Source organism: Taudactylus pleione, unplaced genomic scaffold, assembly GCF_031769625.1.
Source record: "Taudactylus pleione unplaced genomic scaffold, aTauple2 ptg000012l, whole genome shotgun sequence".
NCBI classification, from domain to species: domain Eukaryota; kingdom Metazoa; phylum Chordata; class Amphibia; order Anura; family Myobatrachidae; genus Taudactylus; species Taudactylus pleione.
Window position 1 is genome coordinate 6,362,486 of NW_028284415.1, and position 25,609 is coordinate 6,388,094.

Consider the following 25,609-nt stretch of genomic DNA (forward strand, 5'->3'; position numbering starts at 1 on the left):
CCTGCAAGGGATTTTTAATAAATCTCTATGATATTTCTTTAATTTGCAATGCAAATTCAGTTGGTAATATCACACTACAACCGCATTTTAAATGCGGATTGTAGTAAATAGAGCCCTAGGTGAGGAGTAAGACATTACAAAATGATATAGCCACATATGTGTGGCAATAAAGAATTGTTGAATGTTGATGTTAGGGTAAAATCTCTACAAACAAACTGGTGTCTGTAATGTGCTGCTGGTTCTGTCTGGAGTACAAGAACAGAGTTGTGTCAGAGAATCACAGTTTGAGCAGCAAGATTGGAAACATGCCCAAGACCACAAAAACATTCACATCTGCCTCAGAAACACATGACCATCCCAGATCAGAACAGAATCCAGAAAAACGGAGACCAGTAACTCTAGTCTGAGTGTCCCCTGATATTCCTGCACTGCATTGCCCCAGTCCTATGTGAACCCCACTATTTCCATGGTAAGTAAATGACAGAGTATGTTTGTTTCTGTGTACCTTTCAGACTGGTAGAACTGACAGTAAACATCTAATACTAATAAAAAGTTTGGGGGATGGGGTCTGCATATATTACACTTTATGGTTTGGAGCATTTCTTACAGTATCCACTTCAAAATAATATTAGGGCATATTGTCAGCCCAGGCAGGGGGAATTTACTATATAAAACATAATGTTCTCACTACACTCTCTGACCTCTGGATATCATATTATGCATGGAATTGCAGATTTTCAATACACGTTCAGCACCATAAAATAAAAGACATATTGGATGATTACACACAGTCAGCTTTGCTGATCACTCCTCCAGGCAGGCACTGCTGTCACTGTCTATACCCTGTGTTCTAGTCGAGAAATCAGAAAGTATTCTTAAAAAATGATTTTGGGGAAATGAGTCTACAAATTTACATTTCATTTTGTCTTTTTCTTTCTATAATAAAACACATTGATTTTTAAGACTTTCTTACAGGATAATTTCTTTATTAATATAGGATGGTGAGTTAGCTGAAAATAAAATACTTGAGCAATAACTGCATTACATATATTCTACATAAATTATGTGTTATTGTGGTGTTAACTAAGCCACATCCACTTTTTGTTTTACTAACAATTTGTAGAGATATTATTGGTGGAAAAAGGATGTATATAATGTTTTAGAGTGTGGGGGACAAAGAATAACATTCTGCAAGTTAGGCAGAATTTCCATTCATAGTTTATACAATATCACCATTGTGTTGAATGACCTTTATAATACTGACCCAATTCTCTCTAAAATAAACCCTGCAAAACATTTACTGTACAGCTAATTCCTTCGTTTTGGATAGTTCCAGCAACACCTCAGGAATGCTTACACATCTTTCCTGTTGTTTCTGTGTTTAGGAGATTAGATTTCCTGAAATTGGCACTTTTTTTGTTCCTTCCACACAGGGAGTCAAAATATAGACAAGGAGAATCAGCCCAATGGAGCATTACCCATAAATCTCAGCAGTATCTTCTAAAATCAGAGGAATTAGGAATCTTGCAATCGTCCTAAACTGATTCTAATTTCTGGAGCTTGTAATAAGACTGTGGGGTCTATGTATGAAGCCCAAACGTGGTCAATCCTTTATAAACACTCTTTTTCTGAGGCTTGCCACATTTCTAAGCATGTGTAGTATTTATTTAAGGGGCAACGCGCAGTTATGAGATATTGATCCCACTTTTTACTATCGCAAAAGCCATCCCCATAGCTTGGGGACTGCGAAAAGCCCAATTTACCAAGCTCCGAAAAGCTTAACTCTTCAGAACCTTGCCCCAACAGATAAAGTTGATAGCCTGCTATATTCTCCAATTTTTTTAGGAAAGGGATCCAAGGTATCTAAAACTGTATGTCTCTACCTATCCCAGGCTATAGTACAACCAAACCCCATCCATGGCATATCTCTGAACACAAACTGAAATCAGAGCTTTTTTGACACAGAGGGGGGGTTATTGGAGAGAGATAACGTGGAGAGTGGGGAAGGCTACAGGCTGTGTTTTTAAAATGACAGGAGCTGAAAGGTTGGTCTATCCAGCCTTGAAAGCAACCAATCAGCTTCTAACGGTCATTTATCTAGCAGTCTTTGTAATGACAGTAAGAAGATGATTGGTTGCTTTGGCAAACTACTCCACTTTATCTCTCTCTAAGGCTTGATACATCTCCCCCACTTGCTACTGCCTAAGCGCATGTTTCTGGGAACATGGCATGCACTCCATGTTCCCAGCGATTTATCTACTGCACATGTGCAAATCACTGAGAAAATAGCTGCTGGCCCATTTCCCCTGTGATATGTGCACCAACGCTGGACTCTGGAGAGGGGAGTATTAAAAATTGGTGCAGAGAGGGTAGTATGCGCCCCCTGGACCCAGAGGCACCGTGGAAACGTTATAGCTATGCCATTGGTCCTACACTGTGCAGGAAGTTACAAAATGTCACACTTATTGGAAATTTGTGTACAGATGGTGGTTTGGCTGTGTTAATGTATTGTGGGAAATAGGTCACAGGAGACGTCCATCTCCCACTATGTCACTCATACACAGTGGGAAGATGGCACCGCGCATGCACAGTAGTAGGTTCCGGTGGTCATCTTGGTAGGGGAAAAAAGTGTCTTCCCTGGAGGAGCCATATTGGAGACTGCACAGTAGTTGCACAAACTCACAACTGAAGCTATCACATATCAACCTGTAAGAAAGATGAAGTTGGACATATAAAAGAACATTAATATATCAAACAACTTTAACTTGATCTTCTTGACAGGTATATCAGTAAGACTCCTATCACCGACAACATACAGTAAGTCTTAGCAACAGTCTCTTGACTCACAAACTTTAGACTGCTGTAACTGTCACGATTCTTGATGTCTTTTGGTGTTTTGACTCCTATATATCTTGAAAAGTCTCTGGGCCTGATTCAGACCCGCTCGCGAGCCCTATGAGCTTGCAAGCGGGTCGGTGTTACCCCAGTGCGCATGCGCACAATGGAGCTGGCTCCATCGTGCGCATGCGCGAGACCCGGATAGCGACGGGCAAGCCGTTGCTCCAGGTCTCACTACAAAGGGGGTGTGCTGTCGATGTTGAGTGACAGCACGCCCCCTTTGGTTGAACTTCCACAGAAAATAATTTCTGTGCTTGAATTTCCTCGTTGGTAGTCTCTGGTTCAAATGTATCTCCAGCTACTGCCATGTCCAGTGACACATACTTGTTCTGCATGTCAAAGTCAAGCTTTTCAAAAACTTGTGTTGTCTCTTTGAATACAACATCTCTGGACGACAAGTTTTCTTGTATTTGGATTCCACAATCTGAAGCCTTTACTTTCATGGCAATAGCAAAGCATAATGCACTTTAGAATCCAACTTGCATCTTCTCTCTTTTGATATACGGATATAAGCAGTACTACCAAATGTTCTTAGATATTTTACACTTGGTTATCTTTTTGACCAGGCTTCAGTAGCTTTTATGTTTTTTAGGACAACTGTTAGAGAACGTTTTTTCAGGTAAACTGCTGTGGATATGGTTTCTGCCAAAAATGTTTGTCTAGGCCTGCATCCTTCAACATACATTTTGCTTTATCCACTGCTACATTGTTTGCTCGTTCACTAACACCATTTTCCTCTGGAGTATAGGTGATAAAACAGGAATATGTGGACGTACATATTCCTCCAGCAATTCACAAATATATGCATGCTTATGTTACTTTATTTTCCTGCACTACAATTTAGAGTATATAGAAATAATTAAGAATATATATATTAGTTGTGCGAGTTGCGGAAGGCCGCACTTTCGAATGACCCCATGCCTAGAGAGGATAAGGCTTTCCCTTTTCTCTCTAAAGTAAGCAAGTGTGTGTCTGATGTGGCAGCCATTTTGTTTGATATTGTAGCTAAAAACATGTTAAATGACGTATTAAAAGTATGTAGAGATTAGTGTTTGTTTACTTCTATGCAGGCGTGATTAACTGTGGAGATATGTATGAGTTAAACTGCTATATACATTGTTCTAGCAGTAAGAATTATAGGTTTAAAGTGAATAGATTTTATTATGTGCAGAGTAGCTGACAGCAAGTTTCAGTTATATAAACAAATGACCTAATTCAAGATAACATTTGTCTGCAATAGTCAGAAATGAAGGCTAATGGTGCATACACACGGTCAGATTTTTCCTTCACATATGAACGATAATGATTTAAAAATCGTTCAGTCGTTCATATCTGAAGGAAAATCTGACATATCTGACATGCCTGAACGATGGACGATGAACGATGCGCGTTCCCGTTTGTCAGATAACGATATCTGACATCTGATGTGTTTGCAGTCAGACTTGGATGATTCCATTCATTTTAATGCAGTCAAAAATAGTTCAATCGTTCAAATCGTTCAAAACTTTGGTAAAATCGTTCAAATCGTTCAAATCGTTCAATCGTTCATCTGACAAATCTGACCATGTGTATTGCTCCATAAATGAGCAATTATGTTAGAATTCTACATGGAAACAAAAAGATAACACAGAATAGTGTCAATATTATGGCTAAGACACAGGTCACCAATCACGGCCTAGCACGTACTAATATTAATTCAATTAATATTACCCATTGAGATGAATTGGAGGTATAGACAAAATTATAGTATACAACTCCCCAGAGAAAGAGGGAGGGGGGAGCAGACGGAGAACAGAGGAGAGAGCACAGGACGAGGCTCGGGGGTGCCGTTGCCATTATGTATGTATGAAGTAGTTGCTAACTGCTATTCTGTACTGGGTGTCACAAATTTATTTACAAGTATTCCCTATTGCTGTTGGTATAACTTATGTTTTTTGTTGTAAGTCTGCATTGGCAAAATATATGTATGATTAAGCTGTCTTTAAGTAAAAGCATTGTCATTTATTTTAGAATCTGCATTTGTGTGAATTATTTTTATTATCCTTTATAACAAGTAAGGTTTGATAGTAATCCAGAACATATCATGTCATCAAGGCAAATGTCAACTGATGATTTTTATCATATTTTGTCAAGAATTGTTCCACCTCTCTGTTGAGATATTCTCCACCATTATCAGATCTCAGAACTTTTGAGTTTTTGGCCAGTTTGATTCTCTTCAAGTCTTTTGTATTCTGCAACTCTCTTTGTCACTTTGGATTTCTCTTTTATGAAGTACATGTGTGTCATTCTCGTGAAGTCATCTATAAATGTCACAAAGTATCTGTATCCACTAACAGACTTCACTTCCATTGAAACAGACACATATGAGTCTACTATACCAAGTGGTGCCATAGCTCTACTTGTGACATTGGTAATGGCTGATGACTTTGTTTCACAAAAATGCAGCTTTCACAGATGGGTTTCTCTGTGTTAGTCATTGACATTTCTGTGACCATCCTGTTCTGTAACTTCTGAACACTGTCATATCCAAGGTGACCAAATCTTCTATGCCAGAGTTCCAATGACTAAGACTCGTTTGTCATCATTGCATAGCAGACTGTGTATCAAGGACATACAATTGCTGGTGTCTTGTGTCTGTATCCATAATTGTCCCACTTCCTTTTCTCACAATGCACTTTCCTTTGGTGATGTGAACTCTGTGGCCTTTCTGTTCTAGGACACTCTGGTACACAAAATACATGGATTTCTGTGAATTTTGTTATTGATACAATTCTCAAGCAGCTTTAATTGTCCCAACTTTTGTGGCTATCAATGTTTGATTGCTAATTCTCTCGCTTGTGATAAGGTAACACTCACTTAGCTTGATGAACAACTTCTCATTGCAGCTGAAATGTCTTGTTGCACCTGTATCGATATGCCAATAATCCTTTCTGTGATCATCTGTAACACTCAGGGCCATATTATCTCTGTCATCACATTTCTGTCTCTGCATAGGATTCACTTTTCTCTGCTTGCAGTTGATTGCTTTGTGACCTATCTTGTGACAATTATAATACTTGAACTTAGATTTTCTGAACATATTTACTCTTTGCTTGTATTGCAGTTTTCTCTAGCTTTAGATTCACAGGGTACACATTCCTGAAACTTTAATAACTTTGCTGTTACTGAATTTTTACATACATCATGTATTTTAACCGTGGAAACTTATTGTGCGCGTACCCATGATTCGCCCTATTCAATTCCAAAACGTGAAAACGCAACCCGGTGAATGCAAACCAGATTAAAAGTGCTGTCAGAATTGGGGAAATCAGCCTGTCACCCCCTAAAAGATGCTCTAACATTGGGGATCAATGTACATGCCCCCGAATAGCTCTAATAAAGTTATTTGGGGTACTTAAGGTGTGTCAGTTTCTTCTAATTAGCGTCTTTGCACAAGTAGTGAAGAATAGCATTAAGCAGTTTTTTATGGTTAAAATAAGTACTCCTATCAAATTTGGAGTACTTGAAAATGGGTGCAAGCATGAGTTAAAGTCGCTAAAGTAAAGTTCTAAAAATTGTAAGAAATGCAGCTGAAGCGAGCACCTGCAATCAAAAAACACCTAATCCCTACTTGCAGACCCCCCAAAAGTCTATTTCGCTAGTTTTTAATTTTTTACCCCATTTTCCCCTATTTTTAAATTTTTTTTTATGCAGTTATCCTTTGGGCGACTGTCCCAAGGGTGCTGAGTGGTTTTCCCACCTTTGCACCCCAAAATAGTGATTTTGCACTTTTTTTCTCCAGCTATTCATAGGTGAATCTTTTTCGAGTATTACATTGCACTGCGTTTTGGCGTACGCGAACAGTGTTTGCAATTGAATACGTAGATAAGTTTCCGCCTGGCGAAAAGACGCAATCGGGGATACTTTTTTGCGGATTCCAGCTTTTCGCAGCTAATTGAATACGGGCCAAAGTTGCATTTCCATAGCAAAAGTCCATGTAGTGTATTTTTCTGCACCTTTTAATTTAATGAATACCCCATTATAGATGTAATTCCTGTGTGTATGCTTCTAACAGCCATTATTCTGTAGCTTCTGTGCTTCATAATGTGTTTGCTGTGACACCCTTTAGCTTCAACATACTCTATTTCTTCACTCTGTGCTGCTGCACCTGTCTGTGGGCCTGATTCAGAAAGGAATGCAGCCGCGAATTTGCACGCATCCGGACGATGTTTGTGTTCTGCGCATGCATCGCAGTGTGCGAACCGGCCACTGCGATTGGGAAGCGATTGCAATGAGCACGCTGTCCACTCATAAAGAGATTGACAGGAAGTGGCGTGGTCAGAGAAAAGCAGGCGTGCCTTTGCGGTGGTCGCCATTACAGGGGCGTGCATAATTAAGCCCCTGTGATGGAATATGCAGCCTGAGTACTAGATACCGACAGGAAGTTTAGCAATTTCTGATTGAGGTCAGGTCAACCACTATTGTGTGTATGGGTCCGGTGTTTCTAGATGATACCGATGTTTTTGCTGTCTTGCGAGCTATTGTGGACGTAAGTAAAGTAAGGGGGCGGCATTATGTAGTGCTGGGAGTCTGCATTTTGTGCTGCGGTGGCATTGCGATTGCATTCATTAGCATATTTTTGCAACGGCCGGGTACGTGCGTATGCAGACTTGCGTTCCTTGCTGAATCAGGCCCTGTGTCTTTACATGTGGCCAAGATGGTGCCTCATCGTGTTCTGGCATTTGTAACAAACTTCACAATGTGCCTAGGGCACTTCTTTATATACTCTGTGCACTTTGGGTCCCCTGTACATATGTATCTATGTACTTTCTAGCACTTATGTGTCTGGGTACTTTCTCACTTGTGTGCTTGGGCCCATAACCTGTTGGAAATGTGTGTATAGATGGTGGTTCGGCTAAGTTAATATACACACCAGTGGAATGTGTGATTGACCCAAGAATAAGTCCAGTGTAACTTAACCAGGCAGTGTGGTTCATTGAGCAAATTATAGTACAGCTATACTTACCATTACACTGGTTGAAGAGCATGATTCGGAGCAGGATTCAGACAGATCACCAGCCAGTGACTGTGTTGGATTTGGTAGTGGTATGGATCAGGCTTGCCTACCATCCCGATTGGGTCAGGAGCCTCCCGAATATCGGGTACCGCTCCCGACCCCCCAGAAAGGCAGCAAGCCTCCCGGCTGCCGCCTGCCCCCCGTCCACTAATAGAAATCCCCGCAGCGGCAGGGGGCGATGACGCAATTCACGGTGAATCGCGTCATTGCGGCCCTGCCCCCGCCCCCTGCTTCACAATGCCTTTAATGTTGGCATTGTGAAGAGGGATCGGGGCCACGATGACGTAATCGTGCGGCCCCGCCCTGAATCCGGCATCAGTGTCCGGCCACGCCCCCGAACTATGCAGGCATTCAGCTCCCTTCCGGAACGAGGGAGCTGAATGTCGACAAGTATGGTATGGATGCTGCAACAGTGGCATTGCGGGCAATAAGTTGCAGGTCTCAGAAGCTAAGGGAGAGATCCCCGTCTCCCACTATGTCAATAATACACAGTGCCAAGATGGCACCACACATGCGCAGTAGTAGGATCTGGTGGCCATCTGATAGGGGAATTAAGTGTCTTCCCTGGAGGAGCCATATTGGAGACTGCACAGTAGTGCTCTCTAACAACACTAAGGCTCTATTTTAAGTACAGTACAAGTGACATTTTGTGACATCATGCACTTTTGAATCAATATACCAGTATTATGGGTAAGCTCATTGATTTTATATGTGTGGTGGTGCACATGTTTGTACTGTTCCTTGCTTTGTGTGTATTTGGTGCACCAAATTACAAAATTACATTGTCTTTTATTTATGGGGGAACTAAATCAGATGTATTATCCACCATATTTGAGGTGCTGGCATTTGGCCTAATCTTTTTAATGCAACGTATTTTGCACCTTCCAATTGCTCTAATGCTGGAATATACATTGCTAGGTGCAGTTCGAGCAAATAAAACCATTTATACACACACAAGAGGCCAAAGCAGTGTTGGTTGTAAAATGCATGTAAGTTACTCAAAATAAACTTTATTGCAACAAAGCATATTTCCTTCTATAAGATACAGTACACCTGAGATGCATATGTCTCTGTATAGGCAGCATATGTGACTATTTTCCAGCCAGCCATCTTTATTCATACATGCCTATCCTCCCGGTTTTCGCAGGAGGCTCCCGATCTTTCGGGTAACCCCCCGCACTCCCGGAAGGGTAGGCATTTCTCCTGCATTGTGCCCACTTACTAGTGAAGTGGGCAGAATGAGAATTCCCGCGCCGATCGCGGGTCTCTGTGTAGGGGGGCGGAGCTTAATGACGTGTTTCTGCATGAATCACGTCATTTGGCCACACCCCCTATGTAAATTCTAGCCAATTGTGGCAATTTTACCGTGAGGGGGCGGGTCTTAATGACGCGACTCATCAGGCCCCGCCCCCGTCATCACCCTCCTGCTTCTCTTACCCGGGCTTCTCACGGGAAGAGAGCTTTCAAGGTAGCCAAGTATGTCTTGATTATCCTCACAGCAGGGACAAAATATATGCTTCTTAACAGGTGTATTTACAAGTATTTCCAGGTCTCATGGTCCTGCATTTACTGTACACACCCTCTCAGAACTTTGCCTAAGTGAGGATCCCTCTAATGCAGACCAGTTCTGCTTCTTCAGTTATAAGAATTGATGTGCCCATATTGCATAGACGCATCTGTGTGTGTGTTTACTTGTTTTATGCGTATGTTCAGACTGAATTCACACAAAATATGCTGCAGAATCAGGTGCACGATCAACTCTGCATCTGCCTCAAAGGGGTATAATTACTAAAGTGCAGGTTTATAGAAGTGGAGGTGTTGCCCATGGCAACCAATCAGATTCTAGCTATTATGTTCTACAAGGTGCTACATAACTGATAAGTAGAATCTGATTGTTTGCTATGGGCAACACTTCCACTTCAATGAACCCGCATTTTAGTAAATATACACCAAAGTGTCTTTAGATGTGCCAATCTTCTTTCTACTTTGTTTCATTCTGGATATCCCCTTATTCCCATTAAACATTTCAGCCATAATTGATGCTAAACTGAGCAGTATTTATGAATAAGGTGAAATTAATGTAGGGTATGGTCCTAATGTGTTAGTAGGTTGGGCTTAGATGTGATGTGTTCTCTCTTTCCACTATGCCTATTTTAAAGAATATGCACAAACCTGAAGTCTAGGAGCACTCTGGTTTTATTGGGGAAAAATTCCAAAAGGTGAAATGGGGACGCACTTAGCGGACATGTATGCACACATGTAAGAAAGTATGTAGGGCACTAATCAAATAAAAAGTGTATTTTAATGAAGCAACACATATTCATAACACATATAATAAACAATAAAAGATGTCATGGCTTGAAAAATCAAAAAAATGTAAAGGTAGATATAGAAATAAAAATAAATATAAATGAAAATAAAAACAGAAATAAAACATTTGGTCAAGAAAATAATAAATAAAATCAGCATGCACCACAACAATAATATAATGCTACATGTACAAAATAGCTCAACTCCTAAATAGCAGCAGACAATGCTTCTTGGCAACACAACAACAGAAAAGAAGTCTGGTTTAAGATGTTTGTAGCATTAAAGTGTCAGATTGTATCTCCATTTGAGAGGGATAATTTGTATCCTTTTTTGAGAAATATATTATTGATAAAGATTCTGAAATTTCCCAGGAGAAATCAGTATACCGTTTTTTGCTACCGTGTTTCCCCGATAATAAGACACTGTCTTATTTTTTTTTTTGGTCAAAAAAACTCCATAGGGCTTATTTTCGGGGTAGGGCTTATTTTAATTAACATTGACAGCATCATGCCCTCAGCCTGCTTTTATCCCCATCATGCCCTCAGTCCTGCTTTTATCCCCATCATGCCCGCAGTCCTGTTTTTATCCCCATCATGCCCGCAGTCCTGTTTTACAATTCTTTACTCACCATTATTTTTTTTTCCTCTTTTTTTTTGTTAGGGCTTATTTTCGGGGTAGGGCTTATTTTGGACTGTTTTTCAAAAGATAGGGTAGGGCTTATTTTCGGGGTAGGTCTTATTATCGGGGAAACACGGTATATATAGCAGTCCCAATCGAGGGTATAAGTTGTAAGTAAATCCAGGTGGAAAACTTATAATAGTGATGGTGTGGAGTTTCAAGCATGGGTTGGCCGGGGGAGTTTAAACAACATGCATGTATAGTGAGTAAGCGTCTCACTCAAAATTTGGACCTCAATGGTATCCCTTGTATCAGTCACGGTGCTGCGTGGTATGTGTAACAAAACCAGCAGTAGTAATTACCAGTCGCCGTGTTTCTTTCTGGTGGAGCAGGGAACCACATTCAGAGGGAACGGCAGCCATTAAAACCTTTAACCTTTCCACAGGTGGGCACTCTTGTTACGCGCATCTCCGCCTCAAGCCCATGCACACATGTGGAAATTACAGTAAGAAGCAGTGCATGACGGAAATTTTGTTTGTGAATCGTAAGTGAGCCTTACGGTATATGGTCAGAATGTCTACAACATTGCAGACATGGTTCTTGTTGGCACCATAATCCTGGAAGCACAATGTTGACACCATTAAACTGCTAATTAAAATATTTAAATGCTGTCGGCAGTATAACTGTAAAGATGCTTCTTTAATTAGCACTTTAACTGAATGACGGGATTATAGTGCCGACAAGAAGATTTTCTGCAATTTTCTGGTCTACATAACGTACCCAACCCGAGCCTTACATGTTGATCATTTGTGGAGTTAAACAAGACCAAAATTCGACACTGTGTCTGTGTGTGTATGTGTGCTTAGTCAAAAGGTTGTTGCTAGTACAATATATTGCACAACACAAAACAAACCATGAAGAAATCAAGTACAAATGTTTCAGTTCAATAAAGGACAGGTTCTAGATTAGAGATCATATTAAGGGTTTTATAAATATAAGATACCAAAAAATGTAGAAGGAAGAAGAATAGGGGTTTTGGATCCTGCAAACATCAGTTGAGAGGATGCAGAAATCTCTCCCAGGAAATAACAGTGGCTCACACGCCAGCACAAACAGTATGTTAGTTCTAAATCATAATCTACTGTTTTTGATCTTCCTTATGTTTCAGATGACAGGGGGGACACTGAGAGAGACCAGTCTCTTCCAGCAGACCCTCGCTCTGCTGTGGAAAAATCTGATTCACAAGTGGAGAAGGAAATGGCACAGTGTCCTGGCAAGTACCCAAATATATTGAACACAAAGCACCAGATTCTGTGTCACAATGTGTCATGTGTGTAACTGGGCGCTGGTTTTAGAATCTCCTGAGAAATTATTTAGCAAATTAAAATACTAAAGCAGTATGTACTATCTGATTATTCTGGGGGTGTGGTATTTATTCTTAAGTGCCCCTTTTTTGGCGATACTTTTTTTTTTTATTTGTACTTATCGTGGGGATACAACCTGAACGTTCTCAAAAGCTACTCATTGTAGTTGTTCGCATGCACAACTGGCTTGTTACCTTACACATGAGCAGTTGACCTGAAACTCTAGTTTTGAGCTATCATATTATACTTTATTTAAAAGAAAAGAAAATCTTAAAAATTAAATGACATTTCTTATTTTTCAGTGTACATTAAAACTGTTTTATTTGATGAATAATAATACATGTTTTAATGGTTATCCTGAGATGACAAAAGCAGAACAGGTATTGCACAATAACATGTATCTCCACAATAGTTAAATAACAAATATAAAAGAGAAATCAGAATAATTTTGTTTAACAAAATGTAATCAACATTTTTGGCTCAACAAAGTAGACACTTTTTGCAGATATAACCGCAGAACACACTGATCGCATTCTGGCCCTGATTCAGACCCAATCGCTAGGATGCATTCGCTCGCAGCCAGTGATTGTTTGCATTATGCGCATGCATCGCAGTACGTGTACCAGTGCGAGAGATCGGGAAGCAATCGCTCGCTGCGCATAGACAGCCCAGCAGAGTGAGTGACAGGAGAAGCCATTTGTGGGTGGTGACAGAGGCTGGCCACTATAAACGGGGGAGTGGAGATGTGAACGCAGGCATGCCTGAGCGTCCTAGCGCCATTTCAGAGGTGTGCATAAATTATAGGCAGCATCATAGTACAGCGATTGCGGTAGGGTGTGGTCAGCCACAAGCACTGCGATCGCATCCGATTGTACCCGATGGTTGCATACACTTCCTGGAGGTGACATGCGCAAGTGGGCGTCTTTATTCTGGCTGTGGGCGTCTGTATACACAAAGCGATCACACGCCAAGGCATAGTGGGCGTGCTAATGCCTTGCCATACGATCGCCTGCCCTGTAGAATTTGCATACGCATCGTGCGAGCGAACGCATCTAGTGAGCGGGTCTGAATCAGGTCCTCTGTCTACAATGGAAATAAAATATTGTTCGGGATGTTCTTCCCAACTGTATTACATAAGGACACCCAAATGTGTTGCACTTGCTTAGATTCATCCTTTAGTCCAGTTGATCCCAAACCAGCTCCATGATTTAAAGCCTACCATCTAGTTCTTTTCATCAAAGGTAAGACTGACACAGAGTAGCCAGGAGGTATGTTTTGGATAATTATCTTGTTGTAGGATGAACCAGGGCCAGCCTTAATGCATAGGTGCACTAGTCAGCAGCTAGTACAAAGAACAGCACATGTCCAGTCAGGGCTGGACTGGCCATCTGGCACTTCTGGCAAATGCCAGAAGGGTCGATGGCCTCAAGGCCGGCTCTACAGTATTGAGTCTAAATATGCCTTGTTCTAAAATGCCAATTAGTGCTTTGCATAATTTCCTGTTCAAAGATACTTATAATAAGGCATGGCTAGCTATTCATAAAAATTAGAATTGGATCCTACATTTACTAATTACCTCACATTATGGGGTAATCTTGCTTTTCCACAGTCTATAACCATTTTCAATTATACCACTTGGAGGCAGAAAGGTATAGCAACAATTAGGGAAATGTTTGACCCAGGAGGACCATTTTATTCAGGACTGGACTGGTCGTCTGGTACTTCTGGCAAATTCCAGGCCAATGGCCTCATGGCTGGCTCGAGAAGTGCGGCTGCACAGGGTGGAAATCACCTGCCCGACTCCGGAGGTGTCGACAATCCTCCACCACCCCCTCCCCGTTGGAGTTCATGGTATGAGCTCAGGTGGAGGGAGGGGGAGGGAAGTGGTGGCAGTAGTGCAGCACACAGAGCACATGATAGGCCTGTCCGGTCTTAAATCCTTGTCAAGCGGCACCACCTACCGGCACTCTGGTCGGCTGGGTTACTAAGAGATGAGGGTGTGACGCAAGGCCAGGCCCCTGTGGCAGGTCCACATAAAACTTATTTGTGCCCCTTTAGCAAGCGCGCGCACAGAGGGAACTGCCAGGGCTGATCTACAGCTCCAGTCAGTCCCTGTGTCCAGTAAGTTTGTATTAGCTCTGCATTAGGTTGACTGTAACATTTCCTGTCCCCCTGTTGCTCCACTCTGTTTGAAATGCCAGCTTCTCCTGCCAGTGAGCTCTATGTGCTGGGCCAGACCATGCCTATTCCTGCTCCATAGGAGAGCCAGCTCCAACACTGTGGGAGTTTACAGCAAGTGCAACTCGTAGTTCTCCCTCGCAGCCCCTGGTTGTATGGAACATTGATGCTGCTGGGTATGCAGCTCATGAACAATTGGGACCCTAGTGTGACACACACATTACAGAGGTGGCGATGGGCAGGAGGCTGTGAAAGATGCCTTGCTTTACTTAATGCACTTGTTCCATAGCTGTTCTGCAGTAGGTGCTGTACTTTTATAAGAGTATTTTGTAATTACTCATGTCAATAAAACATACTAAGTGTAAAACAATATTGTAGGAACAATGCATTGTAAAATGTTTGTTATAATAAATAAGTTACCGTAATTGGACTGTTGTGTAGGTAAGCATATATACATTGATTACTAGTTGGAATAGAGGTGTTTGGGGGGCAACACATATGGTGGAAAAGAAACAGGTGGGGAGCAAAAGTTTAAAGTCACTAAGCCACTTCATGTCCTTTATTAACACTAAGCTTCTAATGTTGCTAATTCTATGTGCTCAACTGGATCACATAGATGTTGGTGTGATGCTGCTTTAAGGTGGCATTAATTGAAAAGGGGAAGGGGGGTTAATATCTTGCCTAAGGCACAAAACTGGTCACGGATGGCCCTGTGAAGAACCCTAGACCAATTAGGTGTAGACCATATGGTATTGCATAGTGCGGCAAAATGCTGTGGTAGCCCTTTTTGGTGCAGAGCGCCGGTAACTCTACGCAAGCAAAAGAGCTTGAATTTGAAAGTTGGGGGTAAATTTACTAAGATTCGTGTTGGTCCCAATTTGATCCATTTTTAAACACGGATAGTATCCATCAAAAACTGCCGTTTAAAAAAAAATTAAAAAAATCGGGAATTTACCAAGCTCCCATGTTTGACAGAATCGTGTTGTCCGATGGTGTATTTGATCGATCCTGTTCGTATTTAATCCCTGAGCTTCCTCCCCAAGTTTCCCCCCCAAACAAGCAGCCTGCACATATCAGAGAAATATGTGCAGGCTGCTTGTGTGTTATACCTCTTTTCCACCAAAAACCCAGGTCCGACCTGGGTTTTTGGACATGGTCAGACCCTGGTCAGACCCATTTATACGGCACCTTCGATCTGGGTTACTCCCAGGTCAGCCCTGTTCACACTGAACTCAGGTCTGCCCTGCTAAACCTGTGAGGTCATAAAAAGTAGGAGGTGAATGATCCACAACCACCACTCAGCTCATTTTAGGCATGACCCAGGTCAGATAACCCGGGTTGCACCGTTTACACTGCACCATTACCCGGGTCCATCCTGGGTCCAACCCTGGTAGCAACCTGGGTTGGATTGCTGGGTCACTTGACCTGGGTTTTTTTCAGGGACCCTTTTACACTGAGCTGCGACCCAGGTAGACCCAGCAAAAACCCAGGTTTTTGCTCTGGTGTAAAAGGGGTATTAGTGTAATGTAATGGTTAAAAAAAAAAGACGTAGGGTCCCCCCCCGAAAGACATAATTAGCCCCGGGCTGCTCACCCAGCCCTGGTTCCTAAAAATACGGGGAAAAAACGTGTAGGTTCCCCTCGTATTTTAGGAACCAGCACCTAGCTGCTGGCCAGTCCTGGTTTTAAAAATAGGGGGATATTTTTTTTAGGGGTCCCCCTATATGTAAAACCAGCATCGGACAAAAAAACGACCGAGGTGTAATGCCACAGCCAGGGGACCCTATCACTGGGTCTCCTTGGCCAAAGCATTATCACCCCGATCAGCCCAAGCCGGGAATCTCAGGGGAGGTGGGGACCCCCTAACAAAGGGGTAGCCCCTCTCCTAAGTACCCAAGGCTTAGTGTGAAGCCCAGGGCTCTCCCACGCACCCCTGGGCTGTGGGTACAGGGTTAATAGTAGTGTAAAATTGAGAATCTGTTGTAGTTTACTGTGGAACTAAAGGTGCCAGCATGCCTGCCCTTTTGGCACTTGTGGAGCTACAAGTGCCAGCAGGCAGCCGGGACCCTTACCCTTACTGTAAAATAAATAGTTAAATAACCACAACACTCACACACCATGTCAAGTATAGCTTACCTTCTGCCTGATGAGCGGTCCTCTTCTCCAAGTAGAAATCCAAAGGGAGTACTTGTGAAAAAAGATCATATACTCACCTCCTTCCTGGCGCCGGTCTCCGTAGCATCCACGATACTTGGCAAAATGAAAAAACGATTATCGGCCCAAGCCGGACAAGTATAGGTATGTGTTACCACACATACCTATACCTCGCGAAATGACAGATGACGGCAGTCCTCCACGGGCCGCTAGCCAATCAGAGGCTGCTTTAAATGTAGCAGCCGCTCATTGGCTGTGACCCACGTGCGTCACAGCCAATGAGCGACCGCTATATGTAAAGTGGCCTCTGATTGGCTGCCGGGCTGTGGGATTTCCCAAAAAAGGCCTGTCTCCTGTAATTCATGAAGTATTGGTATATGTGACCACACATATACCAATACTTGTCCAGCATGGATTGGGTAATTTGGATTTTTATTTTGCCAGGTTCGGGGATTCTACGGAGACCAGCGCAAGGACAGAGGTGAGTATAGCATCTTTTTATCAGGTACCCCATTGGATTCTACTTGGACAAGGGGACAGAACATCTGGCAGCAGGTAAGTATGTGTGAGTGGGATAGGTAGGTATATGTAATAATGTTATACTTAACACGATGTATGAGTGTTGTGGTTACTTAACTATGTATTTTACAGTGGGGGTACAGGTGCCGGCCACATGCTGGCACTTTTAGTTCCACAAGTGCCAAAGGGCAGGCATGCTGGTACCTGTAGTTCCATGGTAAAATAGAATAGTTTCTCTATTTTTACACTACTATTACCCATGTAGCCACAGCCCAGGGCTGCGGGGAAGAGCCTCGGGCTTCAGACTAAGCCTGGGGTACTCGGGAGAAAGGAGACCCCTTTATTGGGGGGTCCCCATCTCCCCTGAGATCCCCGGCTTGGGGTGACCGGCTTGGGGTGATAATTCTTTGGCCATGGAGATCCGGTGATAGGGTTTCCTGGCTGTGGCATTACAACCCGGTCTTTTTTTTGTCCGGTGCTGGTTTTAAATATTGGGGACCCCTACACAATTTTACTCCCTATTTATAAAACCAGGACTGGCCAGCAGTCAGGTGTTGGTTCCTAAAATACAGGGGAACCCTACACATTTTTTTCCTTGTATTTTTAGGAACCTGTACTGGGTCAGCAGCCCGGTGCTGATTACGTCTTTTTTTTATTTTTAACCATTTACACACTGTTTCCATGCTGAAACATACACAAATCACACTGATCTGTGTATGTTTCAGGGAAACTCGTGGTCTATTTTTCTATTTACTCCTCGATTTGCCGAATAGAACAAAATTAATGATGGTAAATTCCCATGTTATGCTGAAGTGAATGAAAAGTACTTCCGAATTGAGCCAATGGTGTTTTCATTTCTAGTGAAAAAAATGTCAGAATTTGCGGAATTAACACGGCCAAATTCACCCCCCTAAATGAAAAAAACACCTGATATTAACAATAGTAAATACCCGTGTTGGTAAAAAATTATATTTACACCCAGGATTGTAATCTTGGACCAACACGAATCATGTAAGTTTACCCCTTGGTGTCACAGGGATTTATTTAATACAGTAAGTGGCAACTTATAAAAGTTTCTACTTCCTGGTGTGTTCAAGCCTGAAATTTAAATAGGCAATGTTTTTAATAGCAAAACATGGGAGATTTGCTGTTAATAAAATTGTCCCCTTTACAAGCCCGCCACTTAGTAGATAAACCCCACGAACTGTGGAACCATCCTTTTGAATATTTGATGGTGTACAAAACCCTGTGTGATGAAACAAAGGTTTAAAATTTAGCTTTATCGTTCCATAAGATTTTCCAGTCTTCAGTAGTTCATTTGTTCCTTGTTACTTTTTCCTTGAAAAAGGAATTGTTTTATAACTCTGAAATCGACATTATTTTTCAGTTTTTGCTTAAGTAAGTAATTAAACTTTTTTCAACCTTTAGTAAACAGATTATTCACTGGACTAAGGCCCTCATTCAGACCCGGACGCAAGTGGCCATTCGTACGTTGGGCGAACGTAAAAAAATATTTAAATTCAGGCACACTCTCGTATTTTCGTTCGCGTCAAAACATCCTCCCCAAACTCAGGCGACCCCTCCTCTAACTAACGAGCGTGCCAAATAGCGAGCGTACATCCCCGAAGTGGTTTGAAGGGAACGCACGCACTAGTACTACCCGGAAGTTGGACTGTCACATTTCGATTAACTGCTCGTTTATTCTGCCTACCTCCCTCAATCGTAACATGCCAATCAATATATCAATTAGCTTAATTGTTTTTTTTTTTTTTTTTACACAATGCAATAAACTTTATTTATGTCCGTGTTTGTGTTTACCCGCAGAATACGTACGGCTTAAACATTCGCTTTTAATTGTCAAAATACATGTTAGCCCCTATTAAATAATTGTTCTATTTGTTTTTATACCCGCATATTTCCTGGAGTTCATTTCTTTACGTAAATTTGCTTACGCATGTCACTGCATCAAGCCTATCATAAGTCTCCACAGATTTCTGGCCCTGTCGAACACATGACTCATACACTAACCAATAGAATTGCTCCTGTTAATTTCCTAAATACATTAGCCAATCATAAAATTTGGGAGCACTTTATCAAAAATAATTTTTAGGAAAAACTCCATTGCCATCATGAGAGCCTCCGCATTCACCAGGCGCGAGCTGCTGGTGCTTACGGAGGTGATGGATAGGCGGATCACCAGCCAGCCTCCACCCATCACCAACCGCGAGAAGCGATCCGCATATGCGGAGGTTCGGGCCCGCCTGCGCTCCTTCGGCTCACACTGCCATATCGGGCAGCTGGAGCGCAGGTGGTCGGACCTGCAACGGCGGACGCCCCGCTTGCTGGCATGCTTTCGCATGCAGATCGCTGAAAGTAAGTTTAATGGATTGTGGTTTTCATGTTTGTCTTTGTGGCCCTAACTGCATGGCCCTGTTTTCCCTGTATTTCATATTTATTCATTCTCCTCATATCTGCATGGCCCTGTTTTCCCTGTATTTCATATTTATTCATTCTCCTCATATCTGCATGGCCATGTTTTCCCTGTATTTCATATTTATTCATTATCCTCATATCTGCATGGCCATGTTTTACCTGTATTTCATATTTATTCATTATCCTCATATCATTTTTTGTTTTGTTTTTGGGGGTGCATTTGAAATTGTTTTTGGGCGCGGATTTGTGTTGGAACTAACCCCAATTTGTTTCCCATCTTTTAGGGGCCCAGCGAAGACTACGCCGTCAGTGTCCGGCCAGACGACGATCACGGCCACTCTCCCCAACCCCCAGCCAACACTCCAACTCCACTCCTTCCCCTATTCCCCACTCCTCCCCAGTCTTCCTACACCCTCAGCCAGATTTTTCTGGCCTCCTTCCCCTCCGTCCCAATTCCCCCTCTCCTCCAACCACCCCTCTTAGAATGACCCCCTCCCCGGAGTCGGTCATTACCCTGCCCCGATCTTTGGGGAATGGACCCACCTCCGAGGAGGACGATGGAGGGCCTTCTGTAGCTGGCGTTGGGTCTTCCGGTATGTTTTTTTTTGCAGTTTTTTATCGTCACAAACTGTTTGTATGTAATCATGTTTTTTTTTTTGTGTGTTTATTTTCAAAAATTTTGTGGTTTTGGGCGATTTCCATAACCTCTTACTGCTGTTTTCAACATACACATAGCACACCTTTTGGAATTTGGACATAGGCCTTGTATTTTTGCCCTACACCATTTTAGTTTGATGAGTTTTAATGCAGTTTTTTTTAAATGTTTTTTGTGGAGTTTTTAAAAAAATTTTTTTTTAATGTGGTTTCACTATTGTTGTATTAATCCCCACACTTTTCTCACCCACAGAGGAACAGAGGCTTCGGGCCAATTTATCCGCCTGTGTGGCCCAGATGCACACCAATATCATCGGGGTGCTGGTGGTCCTTGACCGTATGTTGGTCCTCCTTAGGGAGTAGTTTTTGATTTTTGGCCCATTCTGTAAATAAATTGTTTTGTTTGAAGTTACGTTCTGGCTCATTCGTTTTTTCAAAACCACATATTGTTTACCCTGACATAAGTAGAGTGTTCCTGCAAGGATTTCAAATTTTTGTCAATAAGAGTGTGTGTTGTATTTTTATGTCAAACAGCCACAAGAAACACCTAACAGTACAAATCTGATTTCCCTTTTTTGGTGTAGTCACAATTAGATATTTCTACATTTTACAGGTTCCTAGTTGGTTTGCAAGCAGCTTAGGGCAATATTACGAAGCAAAAGGATTGTACAGGCTTTCTTTTGGTGTTGGTTTGGACCCTGAATAAAGAAAACATTTTTGCTCAAATGGCGTCAGTACTGGATTACCCCTTAGTCAAATGTAACGTGTGTGAACTTGGTTACACTTGGTGGTAACGTTCCAAAAAAGGGACAACATTTCACTCTCAAAACATTTATTATCAACATAACTGAAAAATCAAAGTGGTCACTCACAAACAAAACACACAGTGATAATCTCAAATACAACACATACCAAAAAAACCACATCACAAAAAAAAAATCAAGAACTGGTTGATGAAGGACCATGCCAACATGATTCCACATATATGGCATGGCAATAAGGGTTCCAGAATATATCCCCAAAATATCCACATACAGGTTTTGTAAGGGTAGCAGGAAGTAGTCATCGTTGGAGTGCCAAAGATTATGTAAAAAAACAGAAGATGGAGAAAAAAATTAGCCAAAAATTAGATGTTCTCAAACAAACCCAACCACATTAGGTATCAACACTGTTTTTTTTCAAATAATTACCTAAAAAATCTGGCCACCACATCATCGCGTATGGCCCCCCCACATACCGACCTCCGACCAACCTCGGGGGGCCATCCTCAGGTAAGGCATCCTCTGGCTGCATTGGGACCCCACTCCTTATGGCGATGTTGTGAAATATCCCACACAGGACCACAATTTTCGAAAGCATATCCGGCAAATACATGAGTTCGCCACCAGAGCGGTGGAGGCATCTGAATCGGCCTTTTAAAAGGCCGATACAGCACTCCACCACTTGCCTGGTGGCTGTAAGTGCGGAATTATACTCACTTTGTGGCCCTGGTGTGGGAGCCAAATAAGGAGTGAGCAGCCAGGGCGTGCAAGGGTAGCCACTGTCTCCTGTGAAAACGAAAAGTCAACATCAGGCTCACTCTGTATGAAGCTTAACATTGTTATGTACTAAAGGTCTCCACTTACCCAGAAGCCACGCATCACCAGCTTGTAGGTTGGTTAATTTGTGCCATATCCCTGATTGCCGGATGACGAAGGAGTCATGTGCACTTCCTGGTAATTTTGCATTCAGGGACAGGATCTGGAGGGAGGCATCACATACCACCATTACATTGAGGGAGTGATAGTGTTTCCGGTTTCTAAATATTGCCTCCAGCCATGCTGGAGGCTGAAGTGGTATGTGAGTACCATCCACAACCCCTATGATGTGTGGGAAGCCAGCTATTTGGTAAAAATTGGCCTTGGCCACACTAAGGGCACCCATATCCAAAGGCATTTGAATAAAATGATGGAGGTGCTTGAAAAGTGCCTCCATCACTGCCCTCAGGATCCGGGAAAAGGAGGATTGTGAGATGCCCGCCACTATTCCCACCGTTGTTTGGAACGATCCTGAGGCACAGAAATGTAACACCGCCATAAATTGCGTAAGTGGTGGAATTGCTGTAGGACTGTCAATTTGCCGCTCAAGATCACTCTCTATTAATGAGAGAGTGTCTATGATGATTTTTGGAGGAAGACGGTATCATCTTAAAACCTCATCATCTGGCATTCCAAAAAGGGTGACACGTGTTCGAAATATCTGGGGCCTTGCACGCCTACGATGCCTACGCCTGGGACGAGATTGAGGTTGGTCGGCTTCCGGGAGCAGGGCCAGAACAATCCGACCCATATCAACCTGAAATGACAACATTGGAATGTCAGCCTTTTTACCCCACCCATTAAAAATACATGTAACTTTGCTTGAAAATACCATCCATTGATGCTTACATGCCGGGGTATTGTCATGATATGTTGTAACTGCAAATAATAACATCAAAAATATACATCATTTTATGCTGGCCATGTCATTATCACAAATTTAAGCAAGACAAAACATAAAAGGGGACACACACACATTTGGGCAAAGAGCAAAACGACGTTGCGCACATTACGTCAAATTGAGGCCAAATGTAAGCAACCAATGCTCCAGCAAAAAAAAAACATTTTTAAGGGATGAATACACATTTCACAAAGTGCTAATTATTTCGCAAATACAAGGCACATTAGGAAGTAGTAAAAATGCACTAATTATTTCGCAAATACAAGGCACAATAGGAAGTAGTAAAAATGCGCTAATTATTTCGCAAATACAAGGCACAATAGGAAGAAGTAAAAATGCGCTAATTATTTCGCAAATACAAGGCACAATAGGAAGTAGTAAAAATGCGCTAATTATTTCGCAAATACAAGGCACAATATGAAGTAGTAAAAATGCGCTAATTATTTCGCAAATGCAAGGCACAATAGGAAGAAGTAAAAATGCGCTAATTATTTTGCAAATACAAGGCACAATAGGAGGTAGTAAAAATGCGCTAATTATTTTGCAAATACAAGGCACAATAGGAAGTAGTAAAAATGCGCTAATTAGTTCGCAAATACATGGCACAATAACGCCGCATAAATAATGTTAAAAAAACACAGAGTTCGAATTTGCTAAAAACAACGTTACATGTGGAAGGCCAACCAAAGTTGCGTACAGACAAACAAGAACATTTCCTAAACAGTTTAACAAATGAACTTACCAAGAGATAATATATAAGAAACCGGACCAAAATGTCTTTGGGGCAGAGCCAAAATAAAACCTAAGAGATGAAATGACGGGAAAAACTTATTAGAAAAATCGACACCAGAATGAGAGACAAATTGACCCAAAGTTAGACTTCTCCAAACTTACCAAAACTGGAAACGACCAAAAAATTCAAAATGGAAAAAAAAGGAACGGAAAACAAAGAAAAACCAAAAAAAAAAATAAAACCACAAAAAACGCAATCTCCGACACCAGCCAACAATCAACTCCAACCAACGTAACCTCCAACATTCAATAAACACCACCTCGAGTCGAGACGCCCCAAGCCATAAATAGTGTTTCGTTTTTTCCGCACAAATTAGGGAAGGATCAGAGGAACGCACAATCAAAGATGCGGCCGCAAAATAAGGACGCATGTATAAATACGTCACGAGACAAAAACACAATTCTGGTGTATTTCTAGTTTGAACATCACACATGGCTACAGACCAGGGAAACAATGGACAACAGTCAGGCGGTAAGTATTTCATGCATTTTGACTCAATGATTAATTAGAAACATAATATTGTGCAAGTTGTGAAGTTGAGAATTCTGCAAATTTACCCAAATAGGTGAGGAGGATGACATGGAAGAGGCTGCTGGGCCCAGTATTCCGGGCAAAGCTGCCAAAAAGAAAAGGCAGCCACAATTCACAAGAAAGGAGATGGAGGTTTTGATTCAGAAGTGTGTGGACATCCTGCCACAGGCAGACAGGAATATGAGTGCAAGCCAGAAGTGGAGAATGTGGGAAGAGGTAGCCGTGGATGTCAATAGGGTGGGTGATTATGTCCGTCTAGCCCGGCTTGTCAAACGGCGGTAAGTAAACACTTGACCACCCTAAATCCAAATCAAATAAAAAGTAATGGTTCCAATTTAACCCACAGATGGCAAGACTTCAAATATTGCCTGAAACAAAAAATGGCAGACAGGGCTAGGCATGCAAGGGGGACAGGTGGAGGTCCCACCCCTGTGTCATTGGAGTTTACTGATTTAGAAGAGCTGGCACAGGGGTGTGTGCAGCCTGTGGAGGTGTTTGGCGTGTCCAACATGGATACGGACATGCCAGACTTTGCGGCTCCTCATGTTGTCCCAGGTAAATGTTGTGATGTCACCAACTGTGAAATGTTATTGTGCCAATATGTAGATTCTAATGTGAGTCATTTCTCATTTTTCCAACAGAGACACAGGCGGATGAGTCTGCTCCAGAGGGGAGCCTTGGCCGCAGAATTTCTGCTGGCTCTGCAGGGGAGGAACCAGTACATCCGGCTGAGGACCCTGCAGAAGCCAGTCCAGGGCAATCCCCCTCGCAGGCAGTGTCCCTCCTCACAGAACTCAATTTTAAATCGGATTTCCATACGGAGATTCTGCAGAGGATGGACGCCAGTCTGGTACAGGTGGCTGAGGCCCTGGAGCAAAATGCTGCGGCCAACGTGACCATTGGTCAGGCCCTGGCGGAAAATACCAGGGCCAACATCCGCATCGCCACTGCCCTGGAGCAGCTCGTTCGCCAGCACATGGTGGAGCCGACCTCCCTTCCTGCCGGAACATCAGGATCCTCCATCTCTGGCACAACATCAGCCAATCCTCCAAATGTGCCTAGCCCTGTGCCTAGTCCAGAGGCCACAACATCTGCCTCTGGACAGGCCAGCCCGATGACATCCCGGACCCGTTCTGGCGCCCTCCCTCCCCCAGCCAAACGGGCGAAAAAACGGTGACACCATTGGCTACTTTTCCCACACTCCTTCTGTGCTTGCCTCATATTCCTTTCTGGCCAAAACTTCCCTCTCCTTTCTTGTGAATTGTTTTTAATTTTTGCATTTACGTTTACCCAAAAATTATTGTTTGCACAATTAATAAATATTGTGGAACACTGCCAAAAATGTTGGAGTTCAATATGTGTATTTTTTTTTGGGTGGATACCAATAAATTTACCAGAAATGTACGACTTTGTATTCTGACATTATTGAAAAAATGGGTTACTTTTAATCCGGGCCCACAAGCCAACAACGTTCAAAATAAAAAATTACACATTGAAAAAAAAGTGCTCGTTAAGGAACGTTTAAAACATTACCTAAGGAGGAAAAAACACCTTGCAAACACAAAATGAGGGACCAAACCTAAACATGATGACATTATTGTTACAATAGTCCAAAAACGAACAC

The 25,609-nt window shown here is 42.3% G+C and overlaps 1 protein-coding gene across 1 annotated transcript in view; it reads left to right on the plus strand.

Moving 5' to 3' along the window:
* Positions 1-366: 366 nt before the first annotated feature.
* LOC148542426 (ABC-type organic anion transporter ABCA8-like) overlaps positions 367-25,609 on the plus strand; it is a 246,241-nt gene continuing 220,998 nt past the window's right edge. The window contains exons 1-2 of the mRNA XM_088468583.1: positions 367-469; positions 12,051-12,155. Of these exons, the coding sequence (XP_088324709.1) occupies positions 467-469; positions 12,051-12,155 (108 nt within the window). The 5' untranslated portion in view covers positions 367-466. The remainder of the gene's footprint in view (positions 470-12,050; positions 12,156-25,609) is intronic.